Consider the following 18,936-nt stretch of genomic DNA (forward strand, 5'->3'; position numbering starts at 1 on the left):
ATATCTCCTCCACTATTTCACTATTACGTGTCAAAAGTGAAACAATAACATCACTCTACTGTAATGTCAGATACTTTCACTTTAACACTGAAACTATTCCACTATTTCACTATTACGTGTCAAAAGTGAAACAATAACATGTCGCTACTGTAATTTCAAATACTTTCACTTTAATACTTTCAATTTCATACTGAAACTATTAAAGTGAGACTATACTCTCACATATATACAGGCATACTATAAGACCCAAGTTAAAAACATTCTCAACAATTCAACTTCTCTGGTTGACATTAACAACCCCACCCCTTCATTCCCACATTTTAGAGCTCTATTTTTCATAAGCAAAATCCTTTTTATAGGTTCCAGAAGACTGCAGTAGCCTCAGTTGACTCGAATATAAATGCTTGAGTTTGAAAAACTTCACGTCTAGAATAGCATGAAAACTTTCGTCAACATCAAAAGGACTGCAGTGGTGTGAACTGAATCATTGAGAATATCAAACATAGCCCTAAAGTACTCTGTTCATCTGCCAACATTTAACTCCTGTTTCATCCATCAATGCTCTATTTGATGATAGCAGTATTCTCTGCAACAATGCCCAAGAAATGGAGAAGATTCCATAGGAACAATATTACTCTGTCTTCGGTAATCATGCTGAAGTTGACTTTAGCAATATTGATTACATTGACCCTCAGCATATCATCTCTGGTGATAGTGCAGAACCTTGTGATTAGAGTCTTATAATAATAATGGTAAGATTGTGGTTTCGATTCCTAGACTAGGCAGTGCATTTTGTTATTGAACAAAGCAATTCATTTCACAGTTGTCCCAGTTCACTCAGCTGTAAATGAGTAATCCTGCGACAGACTGGCATCCCATTCAAGAGGAATGTTGTGAGTTTGGTCACTTATACACCATGGAAACTGAGCAACTGGCTTTATGAGTCTCAGGACCTGAGAGCAGCCAAGGGACTTTTTTTTCACTTTACATCACCTCTGATCCAACTTTTACCACACTGGATATCATTATAACAATAATTGAAATGAAACATTACTCAGCACTTGGGTCCTAATAGATTCCTTACTAGCATCTTGAAGGAATACTAATACTAAGTTGCATATCCTCTTGCTGATATCTGGAGAAAATCATTAGGCTATATCATTATCATCATCATCATCATTTTATCATCCACTATTTCATGCTTGCATGAGTCAGATGGAATTTGTTGAGGCAGATTTTCTACAGCCAGATGCCCTTCCTGTTGTTAACCTTCAATTGTTTCCCCATGGACAATTAGAAGTGAAGGTATAGCTTTGTTAAGCTATATGCAAACAAACCAGTGGAGAGGAGAATACATTTATCAAAGGTTTATTACTCTACATACATCAGGGCTTAAGTCGCCAGTTATTTCTGTTTAGTTCATTCAGATTCATTTCACACTCACTGTTGACATTCTTTTGTTTTGCTTCTCCTACCACAAGTTCCTTTTTTGCTGCTGACCAACTTCCTAGCTAGCCTGCAGCAAAGTTTCTGTCTACAGTTCATCAGTCACGAATTCTGCCCTAGAAGGGGACTCCGCTTGTATGACAGTGATGCTTGTTTATAACTATTGCATGATGTCAAGACAAGGTGGCACAAACACACTCATTCAAGTACACACACACATACATGCAATTGCACCTCTTTCAGTTCCTATATACCAGATTTACTCACAAGACTTTAGTTGGACCACAACTATAGCAGTGTTGGGTTGGTTAGATGGGTCTTAATTAATTGATATGAAGTTTAGCTATGTGCTGTCCTATAATGAAACTAACTCCAAACGTTGCTTGATTAACATTTGTTTTTATAGGAATACATTACAGTATTTACATGATTACATAGTGATTTGCCAGTAATGTATTGTGGTGTGCTAGAAGCAAATATAGTCCATAGTTACACTAATAACAGAAAAGATTAACTTTGCATGAGATGTGGGAAAAATACTCTGTTCATCATAGTCAAGGATTCTTTTAAATCAGGGTTGAACTGTAACCAAGAAAACTTGTCTGTTTAACCCTTTTGTTACTGTATTTATTTTGAGGTGCTGTTGTTTCTTTCAATTACTTTAAATATAACAAAGAATATAGTAAAATAACTCAGCTAGTGTTAGGAACATAAATTGTGACTAAGGTTTGATGGAAGATTTTAGTTCAAAACTTATGAAAACAAGACATTTGTACTCAGAGCCAGAGCTGGTTTCAGCCAGGTTGGTAACAAAAGGGTTAAAGGTTTTGTTGTCTGTGCACCCTGTGTGCCTCTGGTTTGTTTTGTCATAAGAATTAGCTGGCTACTTATTTGTATGGTGAGAGGTGAGGATATTGTGTTCGTGGTATCTGCTTGAAGAAGTGCACTGAAGATGAAGTGATTCTTTTAAATACAAGTTGAGCAGTGACGAAGAACCCTGTGCTCATTTATGGAACCTTCTCTAACCTCTTTGCTAATTCTGGTACACTTGTACTTTTATGCAGTAACATCTGGAACATGATAGAACATTCTATAATATTGGAAGGTATTTCTGCAAGCTGATTGCTTGATATTTAGTGTACATCACCTGATCTAAGATACTAAAGATGTAAGATTTCAATTCCAGGCTTCTCTACAAAGGAATCATTGAAAACACTTACCCAAGGTGACATGAAGTAAAACTGAACCTGAAACCACGTGACTGGAAACAAACTTCTTAATCCCACAGCCATGCCTGCATCTAAAATTAAATTTAGCCGGAATTGAACTCAGAATATAATGACCTAGAACAATTACTGCAGGTGTTTTGTCTGATGCTCCAAAATTTTTCCAATCCACCATTCTGGGGTAATAGAAAGGTTATACACTGAGATAGTCTCTATCCTAATCTATCATCCCAATTTTCAAAAAGGAAAATAAATCACACTAAAATAGCCTCCAATCTTGCTTACCTCTCATATTGTTCATGTTTTTCAAAAGGTGATGACAAGATAACTGATTAACCAACTGTTCATATCTTGATGTATATGCAACAGGCTTCTTATTATCTGCTTTCTGAAATTGTGTATTACAGTTTAACAAGTGAGCTCCTCTCACAAAATCCAAAATCCTTTCACCTTCTTCATTCCACACACCATATTCATTAAAGTTACAGCTGATTTTTCACTCATTGGCTAATATAAAGATACTATATAGCACTAGCAGAAATACCCGGCTTTGCCCGGGTTAAAGAGAATAATGAAATCTAAAAACGCCGTCTAGACTACGCAACCCTCAACTGTTAGTAGCTACGATACCATATTTCTACATTAATAACTCTCCAATCCATGCCAGCATGGAACATAGACATTAAGTGGAATGCCAGTCTCTCATCTAGGAGGGCCTTGAAATCAATGTTACCAACTGGGGACTATGTGTGTCGCAGTGATAATAAAAAGACCCAAAGGAGGTCTACAACGAAATAATTTTACTCATCACTTTGCAAGTGAATCAGTGGAGGCAAAGATGAGTCTCATTTACTTGACAATTTATGCACCACATTGCAGAAATCACAATGAAAGTATATCTGAAAGGGTAGTCTTACACTGTTGTACCGTTGAATTACAAATAATGCTCATCTGTTATGTTCGGGTTAAAATTTCATCAACATCAAAAATATATGAATTTTCATGGGAGTTATGGCCGTTATACATAGAATATAATTTCCAAATTTCATAAAGATCCGTTCAGTACTTTTGACGTAGTTTTGGATAAGAAAACAAATGACTAATGTGTGTGTTTGTGTGCATGTGTTTGTGTGTGATGGGTGTATATATGTATAGATATCTGTATGCATGTATATATATGTATATATGTGTACATATTACATGTACATCTATATATATATACATCTACACATGTGTATACATATACATGTATGCATATAGATCTATATCTATATATATATCTATGCATATACGTGTACATATACATGTATATGTATACATATACATCTCTTTCTCTCTCTCTGAAAGTATCGAAATGTGATTGTTTCAGTTAGTGGAATAACGTGTACATATACATCTATATGTATACATATACATCTCTCTCTCTCTCTTTCTTTCTCTCTCTCTCTCTTTCTCTCTCTCTCTGAAAGTATCTGTCATTACAGTATCGAAATGTGATTGTTTCAGTTAGTAGAATAGTTTCATTTTTAAAGTGAAAGTATTTGACATGAGTGTTTTTGTTTCACGTTTGACACGTAATACTTAAATAGTGTAGGAGATATTATGTTGCTGTGGGCTCGAACTCTGGAAGAAGTTAAAATTTTTTTTGACTAAAACACAACTGGAACCCTAAGTAAGGCATCTGTAAAATTTGAATGAAATTGGTTGCGTAGTTCTCGAGTTTTAGGGATTCACACAGACAGACAGACAGACAGACAGACACACATTCTCATTTTTATATATATAGATATATCATACCTTGATACTGTGTGGACTAAGATCCCCATTAGCAGGCCCCTGATATTTAACAGAAAGTGTTAACACTTACGATATGCAAATTAGTAGCTATTGTAATTGTTGAGTATAAAAAATAGATCAGCTGTTTGTTTCTCTGAGATTGGTCAAGTTGGTGTCAATGCCTCTGATGAGAATCCCAATAAGATTCAAAAATCGATTAAGGCCGTTTATCATTTTTTCAATCTATAGAAAGCCCTGCTTATAAAGATACTATATAGGTAATAGTGAAATTAACCCTCTTTATATAGGTTATATGTGTGTCTTTCATTCTCTACCTTTCTCAGTTTTGAAATTCCATGGAGATACAGAAAAAGGAAAAGACAAAAAGATTTATTCATACCTCTTTAATGCTTTATTCATCTCACCCTTTTTGGCTTGATGCAAATCTGACACTCTTTCCTGTTTGCTGCTTTCTTTTTCATTTCCTCAACAACTCAGGTCCTTGTGTCCAATAAAAGAAATCATTATCATTAGAACATCAGACAAAATGCTTAGTGGCATTTCATCTAGTTCTTTACGTTCTGAGTTCAAATTCTGCCAAGATGAATTTTGCCTTCAACCTTTTGGGGTTGATGAAACAAGTACCAGTTGAGCACTGAGGTTGAGGAAATCAACTACCCACCCCCACCCCCTGTCCCCAAATTTCAGACCTTGTGCCTATGATAGAAAACATTATTATTATTAACATTATCATAATAAGGTGGTGAGCTGGGCGAAATGCTGTTAAGCATTTCGCCCATCTTCATGTTCTGAGTTCAAATTCCACCAAAGTCGACTTTGCCTTTCATCCTTTTGGGGTCGATAAATTAAGTACCAGTTGAACACAGAGGTTGATATAATTGACTTATCCCCTGCCCCCAAATTTCAGGCCTTGTACCTATAACAGAAAGGGTTATTATTATTATTGATTTGACTCAGGTTTGGTCTTATTCTTGATAGGATTTATGTGGAAAGCGGGTTACTGCTCGTAACCTTAGGTTAAGTGTTTAGAACCCTCCTGATAATCTTTCTGTCTGTAAGAGGCAATCTTTCTGGAGAATCTCTACAGGATATTCCTACTCCAATTCCCTTCAACCATTTCTCTATATCTTTGCTTACAGTTCCCAATGCACCAATTGTTATAGGCACAATCTTTGCAATTTCAAATTTTAAGAGATTGTGTTTTTCTTCACAATTCTGGAATTAAACAGACATGATAGATCAACTAGTAAGCAACATCACTTGTCCTTGTCTACTATTTTCTAGTTTCTTGTCCGTTTGAATAGGGAAGTCCCACAAAATCTTACATTTCTCCAACTAGAGCACTCTTTGACCTGATGTTCATACCATGTGTATCCAGCTTCAAATCTCCATTTCTAGCAAAGCTTCCAGTGTAAAACTTTTACAACTTGGTCATGTGTCCATTTCTTATATGCTTCCTCTGCAACAATGAGTGCTACTGTCTCATTCCAAGTTCTACAGACTCTACATTTTTTCTGACACATTCTTCCCATATATATTTTCTCTCAAGTTGTTTTTTTGTTGTTTTTTATTGCTTGATCCTGAGTGGCTACACAGTTAAGCTCGGTTTCTTTTTTTAATTGCCCATTTTTTAAACAAAGCCCAGCATTTTGTTCCACATACATCTTCAGTGGCTTTCCAAAAGTGAAGGCATTGTTATTATTATTACTATTATTATGAAGATGGTGAGCTGGCAGAATCATTAACTGGGGTTGATGGTATCAACTAGTCCCTTACCCTCAAAATTGCTGGCCTTGTGCCAAAATCAGAAACTATTATTATCATTTAGGTGAAGGTAACTAACTAGCAGAATCATTAGCATGCTGGGCAAAATGCTTAATGGTATTCCATCTGTCTTTACGTTCTGAGTTCAAATTCTGTTGAGGTTAACTTTGCCTTGCATCTTTTCTGGGTCAATAAAATAAGTACCAGTTGAGTACTTGGTCAAATATAATGGACTAGCCCCTTCCCCCAAAGATTTCTGGCCTCATGCCTATAGTTGAAAGGATTATTATCAATTGGGTGGCAAGCTGGCAGAACTGTTAGTGCATCACAGAAAAATACATGGCAGCATTCTTTCTGGGTCTTTACATTCTAAGTTCAAATTCAGCTGAGGTCGACTTTGTCTTTCATCCTTTTGGGGTTGATGAAATAAGTACCAGTTGAGCACTGGGATCAATGTAATTGACTGAACCCCTCCCCCTAAATTTTTAGGCCTTGTATCTATAGTAGAAAAGAATATTACTATTATCATTATTTCTATGGTGGATGACAGAAAAGGTAAAGCACTGGACAATATGTCTCATGGAATTTAGTTGTATCTCTTTATCTAAATTCAAATATTAAGAACTTTGACTTTCATCTTTTCTATATTGGCTTCAAATTTTGGCACAAGGCAAGTAATTTTGAGGAAGGAGATAAGTTAATTAAATTGATCCCAATGTTCAACTGGTACTTTATCAACTCTGAAAGAATGAAAGGTAAAGTTGACCTTGGAGGAATTTGAACTTAGAATGTAAAGACAGACAAAATGCCGCTAAGCATTTTTCCCAGTGTGCTAACAATTTTGCCAACATCTTTTGCACTTGCTTGCTGGTTCGACCTTTCACACACTACAGGTCAAGACAAGGAGAAACCCACCCATTCAGCCACATGATATATATATATATATCATTTAATATTCACAGCATTTAAATATGAGTTACTAATAGTTTCATGTTGTAGAAACAGTAATTCGGCAGATTTATATATCATGCCTTGTGTCTTCAAGCAATCCTTTAGGCTCAAATAACCCATATTCTATCACTGGATGGAGTACTTTGTTGATCCAACTAATAACAGTACAGTAAACTGTGTGTGTAATGGACTTGATTCAGTTTCTAGCTACCAAATTTATTCACAAGGCCCTTTGGTCAGACCAGATTTATTGTAGAAGGTGCTTGTCCAAGGCGCAATACAATGGGACTGAACCCAAAAACCACATGCCTGGAAAACAAACTTCTAAACCACACAGCCATGCCTGCATCTATATATGTGCGTGCATGTATAGTATGTAAAATAGACTTAGTTTGTGTGACATGGAGTTAGATCTTAATGGTATACAAAACGTTTTATTTTACAAATTTTATGAATTGATTTTGTTGACTCAGACCATCACTAGTTTCTTCAAGTTTTTTTTTTTTTTAGCTATTTACCTTCTTTCTGAATATTATTAAATTCCTTTTCTTTTATACTATCTTTAATTTCTTAAATATGAAAAACATTCTGCTGGAAGAAAAAACCCCCCAGCTAGAATGAAATACATAAGACAGTATCTATTGAACCGCTAAAACTGTGATGTTGAGTGCACTCTGATCCTTTTGACCAGTGTCCTCTATGCTTTTTAAAATCCCTATTATCTCTGCAACACTTTTTTTAAACATATATATATATAAAAGTTTGTGTCCTCCAGCAACTGCTATACACACGCACAACGAGATCCTCTTTTCGGCGGGCTTTCGTAAAAGCTATCACTATTTCATGGAGAAAGAAAAAGGCAAGAAATTAGGAAGCATTTTTCCCCCCTCTTAACATTCTTGAGTTTCATACAACGGAAATTACAATTCTGAAAGAAATATTTTATTTTTTACAAAAATTCCAATTGAAAAAATAATTTTGTCCCCAATTCGTTGCCACTTTCCCTTCTTCAAGACATATAATATTACGAAAGTCCGCCTGCTTTTCTTTTACTTTTTATTGGTTCTCTGAGTAATAGTTGACGGACAACTTCATCTTTTCTTTGCCAACAAAGTCCCACAAACTTATGTCAGTCTTTTTTTAATAGTTACCATTAATAACGTTATATTTGCCTAAACAAATATCTCATTTTAGTGCATGTTGTTTACTTTCTCCTTCTAGTTTTTTTTCTTTGTTTTTCCTCTTTCTCAATTCTTTATATAATATAAACCACAAAAATAGGATGTGAAAAAAAGTTTGTTTTGAGAAAAAATCATTCTCTTTATTTACTTTCCCCATATCAAAATAATTTATTTCACTTCAAAATCTTGTTGTACCTGCCACTTGCAGACAGACCGTCACTAGCTTGCTCGCATTCTACTGTTTCTAATTGTAATGGGGTAAACAATTCACAAAGCTAGCTTAACAACAAATATTACACTACCAATAAATTACAATATTTAACTGAAGGCCCAATATAACCTATTCAAAAGCTTCTTTCATTACAGCAAGGTTGAGGAACACTTCGTCTCAAATTTCAATCTTCCCAACTGTCCTTCCATATACCTTGCTCTACAGAGCAAGATATATGGAAGGACTCCCACTTAAGCGTGGAACATTCTAGTATCATAAACTTTACAGCGGTAGTTACCATAAAACCTCATATTAACTTTTTGGCGCAAAATGCACTCGTTTGAACCAAAATGCCAATATGAGAGTTTCTCTCATGGCAACTTAAATGTGGATGTTCTAGTAGAATAAACTTTACTGCAGTAAAGCTTATTCTAGAAATCCAAATATTACCCCACGGTATTAAATACTGCTTGCTCTTTACACTTAGCTGTAGAGGACTTCATTAAACTAAGCTTCATTTTTATTCTATAACATATTCACAAATATATACCATTTAATAAAAGAATGTCTATATTGTATCTTCTGTATGGAAATTACCGATCTGTCTAACAGTCTTCTCTAACACCATTTCATTCACTTGACACTCCCTATTATATCAGAATTTTAAGAAATCAAATAATGGCGACAAAAGGCTGATTTCAAAATAATCAAAGTGAATGGTTATGCATCAAAGATATCAGTCAAAGTGTGTCGGAGAGATGAGTCGTATCACATGAATTTTGTTGGTACAGGATCCAAGTGGAAGAAGACGTGAGAAAATGTAATAAAAGGTAGTTGGATCTCCGGAAGATGAGTTTCACCGATGAAGAAAAACACCTTACGTTAACAGTATGCTATACTGCAGACCCGTTCAACTTATGGCTTGTGATTGGCATAAGAAACTGCATCGCATATACGGAACACCGCAGCAAATTATATATATATATAATTATATCGGTGAGGTATGAAAAACCGTTACGTTGAACAAAAAATACCTTAATGAAACTGATTAGCCGCAGTTACGTCCCTTTAGATCTAGCTCGACAAAAAGTCCCTTGCGACGTTAATAAATAGCTAATCCTTGAAGAATACGATAATTGAAACCATGAAAGATAGAACTGATTGCCTTCATAAAAAAATTAAAAAAATGAAGTGGTCAATATTATAAAAAAAAAAAGGCTAATTAATGTTGCCGCCAACCCTGACACACACAACACAATTGTGAACTTAACAGATTGTTAATTGTTAACTTAACAGATCATCATAACTGTCAATTTGACTCAAACCTTGTGATCATTGGACGTCTGTTCGGATCTGGAACTACCCCTGGGTGTGTGTGTAAGTGGGGGAGAGAGAAAGAGAGGTGTTATGTACAAAACTGTCGGCTCTTGAGTCACTTTTGTGACTTTCTGCCAATTATAAAAAAAAAAAAAAATAATATATAGGCGCAGGAGTGGCTGTGTAGTAATAAGCTTGCTTCCCAACCACATGGTTCCGGATTCAGTCCCACTACATGGCACCTTGGGCAAGTGTCTTCTACAATAGCTTCGGGCCAACCAAAGCCTAGTGAGTGGATTTGGTAGACGGAAACTGAAAGAAGCTCGTCGTAAATATATATATATATGTATGTATGCGTGTGTTTGTTCCACCATCACTTGACAACCGATGTTGGTGTGTTTACGAACCCCGTAAACTAGCACTTCGGAAAAATAGACTGATAAAATAGGTATTGGGCTTACAAAGGGGGTTAATGCAGTTTCGCACCTCTCCTTGAAAAATGCATTTTGAAAATCTTTTTGGACTCCTACGTTTTAGATGTCGGAGATAACGAATATGCAAAAAATTTTTTTTAATTTTACCCCCCCCCCCCCCCAATTAAAATTTTTGATCTTGTTTAATTTAAAGACATCGTAGCAAATTGACGAACATATGCAAATCGAAATTAAATACAGACAAAAACATTAAAGGGAAAAGAATTTGCATTTTACTTGTGTTTGCCCTAAATAGTCGTAAATAATAATATAATGTAAATTAAATATATACACCATTTTATAAGAAACAAACATTAATATTTAATAATTAATGTTATAAAGTTTAATAAGGGGCTCAAATTTTACCCTCCCCCAATTTTAAATTTTTAACTTTGTCATTCATTTATTTATTTGTCTGTCTATCTATTTATCCCTATCTGTTTATTCATAAAATATATTTGTCAACTAAATGTGACGGTCCTATAGAAAACGGTGTTACTGTTGTTTTTAGCCCCAGGAAGACATATCTATCTATCTCTTTATACACTTATCTATATGCTTATTGAATTTAAAAGTTTCAAAACGTAGTTTCTTGCATATCCGAAATCTCCATCATCTAAAACATAGGGGGAAAAAATTTTGAAAAAGTTCAAAATTTTAAATAAGATGGGGTTAATTTCCTTTTTTTTGTTTTTGCATATTCGTAATCTCCGACATCTAAAACTTTTCAAAAAATGCATTTCTCAAGGAGAGGTGCGAAACTACATTTGCCCCTTACAAAGAATAAGTCCTGGGGTCAATTTGTTCGACTAAAGGTAATGCTCCAGTATGGCCGCAATCAAATGACAAACAAAAGTGTGTGTGTATAACACATTTGTGTATTGATTTCTATTTATCGTGCTTCTATCAAATTTCTGTGTGTGATGTAGTGTTCTTTCATTGACTTTAGTTTCGTATACCCGTACAAAACATTGATACAATATTTGGTTAATGTTTACTTTAGGTGTAAAAAAAATGTTGGCCGGGTGTTAAAGTAAACATTAACCCAATGGGTTAATGATTGGGTTATTCAACTTGAGTTTGTTCATCTGTCAGTAAAAAAAAAAAAAGGCGATCTTTCGTTGGAAACAGCCAAAAAGAAAAAAAAAACAAATATTACAAGTGAATATTTATGAAAATAAAAAGAATAACAATATTTAAATTAATAAATATATCAGTTTATCCAAAATATTACCTTTTTTTCTGCAGTATTCTTTTTTTTTTACAAAATATAAATATTTCACAAATTGACAAAGAACGATATTATGAAATAACATTTCCTTGAAGCATAGAGCAAATTTAAACCAATACCGAAGATAACTTAGGTTAAGGACTCGTTGGTGTTTAACCCCAGGTCAGCCCTGGCTCAGTAGACCTATGATCAAAGGTGGGCTAGTTGTGACTCATTTTTTACTTTCTGACATAGCGTATCTGAAAGTTTATCATTCATCCCATCTGGTGTTAAAATTTAGTTGGTGGCACCACCACCTGATTAGAAAAGGTTAAATTTTTAAAGAAAATTTTCTCAATAAATTTGTGGAATTGTCAGTGGAGCCATATCATGTCACAGGTGGGTAGCTTTCCAAGAACTTGTATTGTGTGACGAAAATGTTGACACCAAATAATGTTTACCCGTTATGTGTTTGTAAATGTTTACTTTGTGTCTTTTATACTGTAACTCTTGAAAAAAAAAACGTAGTTAATTTAAAGAGATTCTAATGCGGTTTTGTATTCAAACAAAGCTGGGCTGACTGAAACACGGAATTTATTTTCAGTACAAAGACGTGATGAGGAGCGAATCTTCTGGCATTTAAGGAGTCTTTCACATTCGTAAATCGGCCGGAACGTATTAAGAATATGCAAGTTCCTGAGTGTGAAATCTATTGTTTGCGTCTTTAGTGCCAAGTCAGGCCAAATGAAAGAGATTGTAGTGACGCTCTCATCCTGTTACAAGATTCTAACCGTAATTTTCCTTCGGGTATAAAACATTTCGTTGTTACTGTTTTTACCTGATCGAGGAGCCCTATCATCAAAAGTGTTTTACTAGCGATCACCCTGTCCTGTATATCTCGGACTACTTTCCTCGTTTTTTTTTTTTTGAGAGGGTAGGATGTAATTCGAAGAAATTTGGCTGCTATTTCTAACAGGTAGTGCGAAACTGCGAATGATTTTAAATAACCATCATGATTATCCCCGATTATTATTATTTCAATAATAATAATTATTAAATCAAATCAGTAGGTACAGCAAAAGATATGTCAGGATTCTGGGTAGTTTACAGTCACACATAGAGAGCATGTGTCACAGCAAACGATGTCAAGATGAAGTGTGAGATCATTCGGCTCTAGAATATAATGTCCTCCACATCGACACGGGTAGGAGAAGAATTCTGGTTCAATACTATCTGGAACAAATTCAGCAAAGTCTATATTGTCTTGCACAGGCCAATCCTGAGTCAGACCTCTTTCTCGCCATCGTAAATCGAAGTGACTTCTTAGAGTGGGGTCGCTGAGAATTTTCCAGGCTTGGTTAATTTTTATGAACATCTCATGATTTTCAGGAGTATTCGATATAGTGTTCTTGTCTGGATGATATTTTAAAGCAAGATTTTGATACGCTTTCTTTAACCGTTCGTGTGACGCTGACTGATCGCATCCAAGAATATCGTACAAGTTTTCCATAGCTTACGAAATATAGAAAATATTATGGTCCAATATCTTTACAAGTCAACTTATGAAGCGACACCGGTTTGTGCAAGGGACATAACTAAGAAAAACCCAAGGAAATTTGGTGTCGTCTTCATTATTTTATATATATATATATATATATATATACTATGTCTTATCTGGCATCCAGAATACTATGTTATATTATTCAATATATTAGGCAATCTTTGAATATAAGTAGACGGTGTCATTCACCCGCACAACGTTCCATCATGATAGGTAAAGAATCTAAGCTGAAAAAGGGAGTGAATGAGGTCGTCTACTAACACGGAATGATTGCCGCAAAGATTCAATACGACTCCATAACAAATCTTACCTTTTACTTCTTTCAGCCATTTCACTGCGGCCATGCTGAGACAGTGCCTTAAAGGGTTTCAGTCGAACAAATCGACTCCTGGACTTTTTAAAGCCTACTTCTTATTTTATCGTCTTATGTCGAACAGCTAGGTTACGAGGATATAAACATACCAGCAAGCGGTGGTGGGAGACTAACATATAGACACATACTTTGATATATACATATATACAATGAACTTCTTTCAGTTTCCATCTACCAAATCTACTCACAAGACTTTGGTCGGCCTGGGGCTATAGTAGAAGGCACTTGCCTAAGTTTCTATGCAGTGGGAGGGAACCCGGAACCATATGGTTGGGAAGCAAGTTTCTTACCCCATAGTCACGCCTGCACTTATCTTGGTTGCGTCTTTTTAGTAGGGAGAAATATGTTATGGCTTCAAAATCCGTTATCAGTTTAACCTTAATGTTTAGAAGTACAATCCAGGAAGACTAAATATTAAACTAAGTCAGACTATATTCCATCCACTAGCCTTAAACTAAATAGACAGGTATAGTTTCTGTGAGAGATAGATACATTAAGGGTTGCTGAGATAGAAGTTAAAACTACAAAGAATTTAATTGGAAGCCCAAGAGTATTGTTAATAATATGGTTGATTACTTCTACCTAAAGTGAAATCAGAATTATTATCTAGGTAAATCAACTTTTATCTTTTAGATTGAATATTCCATATGGGAAATGTTTACACATAAAGGAGAATAACAGGTTGGAGAAGTTCAGAGTAAGTCGAAGGCGGTAGAAACTAAGAAGTTAAGTATATCTGGGGGAATATAGGGATTACAAGGAAAATCGGAGTGGGGTTAGAAATTGCTCATAGAATATAAAGGTAAACTAGTTAATCCACTAATACTGTCAATGAGAACTCTTAGTATTGCCAACTCAATTAAAAACATTTCCTAGGGAAATTTCTGTGGTAATGCGAGTATTTCAAGGCTAATTCTTGTTTATTGTTTTATAATTGGTATTCAAATGTGAAAAGATGGAATATTTCTTCCAGATATAAATTGCATTTCTTTTTAATTTATTTCTTGTTGACCTAAATACCAAATTATTTGCATTCTTATTTATTTATTCAATCTTCATTGAGGTCGTCTTAAGTTAAAATATGAAACTGACTTTTGTTAGAATTGAATCACTATCAAAACTAGAGAGGAAATTTCAGGTATTGAAGCAAGGTCTTGAATTAAAGGGCATTAGGCTTAACGGAACAAAAACCAAAGTATTGATAAGAAGAAAAACAGACAAATTGCAGGTACCTTTAGGGAGATGTCTCTGCTCAATATGTAGAAAAGGTGTTGGGAGAAACTGCATACAGTGTACTCAGTGCAAGCTATGGACACATAAGAGATGCAGTGGTGTCTCTGGATAACTATCAGAGAAGGTAGTCTTTACATGTGGCAGATGTACAGGTACATTAAACATCAGGAATGTACAAAAAATAGACACCCTCGTATGCTAGAGGGGATCCCTAGAAGTAGGTGACCAAGTTAGTAGTGGGGGTGGTTGTTCCAAAAGCATAGCTGCTAGTGCTAGAATAAGAAAATGCTGGGCAAAGTTTAGAGAGCTACTACCTTGCTGGTTTGGTCATGTGATGTGGATGGATGAGGATAGTTACATAAAGAAGTGCTGATCACTTAAATTGGAATAGGGAGATTCAGGAAGACGTGGGACAAAGTATTGAAGGCCAATCTCAAAACACTGAACCTTACAAAGGAGATAACAAAGAATTGAGATATGTAGCTCATTGCTGTACTCAAGAAGGCTCACCCATCACAACAGAATTGAGATCCTAAAACCAAGGTGCCATGTAAAAACATTGGTGTGGGTGTTTGTGCCATGTAAAAAGCACTGGTGATAATGCCATGTAAAAAGCACCCAGTACATTCTATAGAGTGGTTGGCGTTAGGAAGGGCATCCAGCCATAGAAACCATGCTAAAACAGATTATGGCACCTGCTGTGGCCCCTGGTCTTGCCAGTTCCTGTCAAGCCAACAGGAAAATAAAAATTTATTAACAACTCTCCAAATATTATACAGGCTTGATTACTTTTAATATGCACAATATGTTGCAGTGAATAATTCATTTATTATACTACATTATGTCACTTTCCCCAATAAATGCTCTACCTAATTTCACAAATACTGTACATGTATTTGTATTTGAAACTATCAAACCATATGCATATTTGCATATGAGTACATGATCTTACAAATAGGTTACATGCATTTTCTAAAAGTTTTCAATGTACAGTAGTTTAGTTTATGAAAAAAAGCTGTGCATTTACAACATACCTGACACATTCCATGCAAAAGCTATAAATGTATATAATAAGTATTATTATTCACATTAACTGCAAAAGTTGCTGAAAGACAATATTTCACGAGGAGACACCAGCACACCTTGGTCTCCTGAATTTTGCATCAGTAATTTCAAATCATTTGTTTTTTGTTCTGCTTATCACCATCATCATCGTTTAACATCCATTGTCCACCTTAGGAATGAGAACCCAGGTTCGAAATTTCCTCAAGACACCTGATGAAGGCTGGAGGGTATATCAGCCAAAACGTGTTAACAACAAACAAGATGAGGACAAATATCCATCAAGTGTAAATAATGTACATAATTCCTCATCTCTTAAATATAGAACTGGAGGAAGTGAAGGTCTCTATTGTTCTGCATTTGTGTGTTCAAATCACAGGTACAGTCAAAATGCTTAACATAGTGAAACAATGTCATGAAGATTTATATATTTATGCATTAGAAGCTATATGGATAGTTAGTTAAATTATTGTGAAATAAACTTAGTTAGCAAATAGCTGTGGATGTTATACTTTTATCTCTTACATATTCCAAACCAAAGGTTGACATTATTCCATTTTTTTGTGTGATATTTGGTTTAAACACTTATCAGTATTATGAGATTAGACAGACAGAGAAGGGAATACAGATATGATAGTTAATTAGCTAGCTAGTTAGATAGATAGGTATATAGGTGAGTCAACAAGTATGTAGATAGAGAGATACATTAATAGATATACATGGAGAACAGAACTGAAATGAAAATAATCTCAATTGGTAAATAACTCCCTCAGAATAGGAGCTGATGTCTGCATGGATTTGAGTTATTGTGACAAGCTCCTTGACTCTACAGGCCTCTACGGTCTTCCTTACTGCCTGAATGCTGGTCGCTTCGCGTGTCATATGGAGTTAAACCTTAATACTCAAGAGGAGCTTGGCCTGGGAAAACATCCCCTCCATCTTAGAACCATCTGGGTTGTCCAGATGTGATGGGAAAAGACCTAACAGCCTCACCCTGTGCCCCTGGTCGAGAGGCAGATGCCTTGTCTGGGATGTCACAGTTAGCAACTCCTTTGCTTCTTTTCACATCCTGGATGCTGCGGCCAGAGTAAGATCCACAGCTTCTGCGGCCAAGTGGAACAAAATCCCGAAGTACCGCGATCTGTTGGCCAACTACATTTTCCATCCTGTGGTGTTTGAGACGTTTGGTGGGTCGGACCACTGATGCGAGATTCCTGTTTTCACTGGCAGCTCACCTAGCAGAGGTAACTGGTGAAGTTCATGAGGGCGCTTGGTTGTTCTAGTGCATCAGCCTTGCCATCACCTGCGGCAACGCTGCAAGTGTGCCTCAATAGTCATTAGAGAGGTTACCCAGTGCCCCAAAATTTTCAACCTAAGGTGGTGGTTTTTTTCTTATTTTTCTTCTTCTCACTCTTATGTATATATTTAAGTGTAATATAATAAAAACAATTTAATTGAAAAAAAAACTTTGACTGAGCCTTGTTGGTGCCTGGACATGGAAAAAAAAAAACTTACGATTTTGTTTTTATACAATATATACAAATGAAATTTTTATTTCCTTAAACTATAAAGCATATCATGTCTGTCAAATATATTAAAAGAAAGAAAATAAGCAATACTTTCTAAGTTCATTTCGAATATTTGAAAGTACACTTTTTGATTAAATGTCAAAATTTCAAAAGAATTTTTTAAATCCTTTGCTTGTGTTTAATAAAATCAGGGTTTTCAAATAGGCTGATTTACACTGTGCAATTTTCACAATAAACCTACTAGGAATGAACTTTTGAAATTCAAAGTCAAAACAAACAAACAAATAAATAAAAAGTACATAAAAATTAAAATAATTATTATCTCCCCTGTTTCGGAATTATTTTAGTCTTTGACGGCAGATGGCGGGCGAGTTCAATGTTTTGACAAGAAAACTTTGTTGTCTTCCGTCGTCCTCATCTTGCCAAGTTTTTATTTTTCTCTTTCTTATCTGTTGCTCCCTTTGTCTCTTATGCTGCTTCTATAGCATTACGCATTGGTTAGAAGTTTGCACCAGCCTCTAAGACAATGTGAACACAGCTTTTATATTTATACTTCTTTTGAAAAAGCTCTAACCGGTTTTAACACGCTGTGGTTTGTTGTGTATATATTTATATATTCGTATATAAATATAAAAATTCCGTCGTTACTCTCTGCGATCGTCGCTTACTTTGTCTTGTCTGTAGTGTTGTGCCATCTTTTTCATTTTGTCAAAAGATATTTGTCATTGTTCCGTTTCTCTATTTCTGGTGGTGCTAGAATGGCAAACGCGGCATCACCTCTGAGGACCGAAGATCGCAAACTCCAACGTCAGGCCATGTATAAAGTTTCTATGCCCCCTTGGAAAGAAACCTATCGCAAAGTAAGCAAATCTGCATTTTTCTTTCTCTCCTTCCAATGTATACACATTCATTTGATAAGACTTCTAAACATTTCTCTCTCTCTTCGGCGAAATGTCCTGCCCAAACAACATCGTAGTCGGCCCTTTTCCCTTCCCTTACGGCACACCAATTTAATTCTCCTTTGCCTCTGTTTATAATCTGCATTTCTTTATCTATTTCTCTCTTTCTGTCTCTTAAATAAATCCTATTTCTTTTTCTTGCCCTCCTCAATCTTTTTATTACCATTCTACTTACATCAAAGGATGCTTTCTTTATAAAAACATTAAACCGAACTCTGTACTCGACTAGTACCTCTCTTCCAACACCGACTAGATGAAAAAGCAAATTTTTTTATTTCGAACGGGATTTGAACTCAGAACGTAAAATGCCTATAAACGGCCAACAGTAATAAATACCTCAAAAGAATTTGTCCGACGCTCTAACGGTTTTGTTAACCCACATGTCTGCAGCTTGCTAACTATTGTTATAAGATATTTTATTCATTTATTTATAAATTTCTTCCATTGAGATTTTTTTAAAAATGATAATATAATTCGTACCACACAGTTATTATTTATTCCAAAGACGGCCTTCAATGAGCAAATCAAAAGAATTCCAGTCTGTGATTATTCCCGTCTCTTTTTTTCCTTTTTCTTTTATCGCCGAGGTAGACTAAATTATCCAAGGTTATCCTTTCTTTTTTGAGAAAGGTAGAGTATGCTT

General features: G+C 35.3%; 2 protein-coding genes across 5 annotated transcripts in view; one reads left to right on the top strand and one right to left on the bottom strand.

The window, feature by feature from the left end:
* The window catches only part of LOC106874422 (RPA-interacting protein A), a 61,255-nt gene that overhangs the window by 22,584 nt on the left and 19,735 nt on the right, over positions 1 to 18,936 (top strand). For 2 of the 4 annotated variants that reach the window (XM_089341474.1, XM_089341475.1), the window contains exon 2: positions 18,092 to 18,194. In XM_089341474.1, the coding sequence (XP_089197600.1) occupies positions 18,093 to 18,194 (102 nt within the window). In that variant the 5' untranslated portion in view covers position 18,092. Of the gene's footprint in view, positions 1 to 11,706; positions 11,976 to 13,352; positions 16,185 to 18,091; positions 18,195 to 18,936 lie in introns of those variants that run through there. The other 2 variants (XM_089341476.1, XM_089341472.1) reach the window with 2 other exon arrangements.
* On the bottom strand, positions 11,562 to 13,194 carry LOC106874423 (DPH4 homolog). The gene has a single exon (XM_014922152.3). It carries the CDS (start codon positions 13,084 to 13,086, stop codon positions 12,664 to 12,666), a length of 423 nt encoding a protein of 140 aa, XP_014777638.1. The 5' UTR covers positions 13,087 to 13,194; the 3' UTR covers positions 11,562 to 12,663.

The sequence above is a fragment of the Octopus bimaculoides genome, chromosome 24 (genome assembly GCF_046866305.1).
Source record: "Octopus bimaculoides isolate indiv1 chromosome 24, ASM4686630v1, whole genome shotgun sequence".
Classification (NCBI taxonomy): domain Eukaryota; kingdom Metazoa; phylum Mollusca; class Cephalopoda; order Octopoda; family Octopodidae; genus Octopus; species Octopus bimaculoides.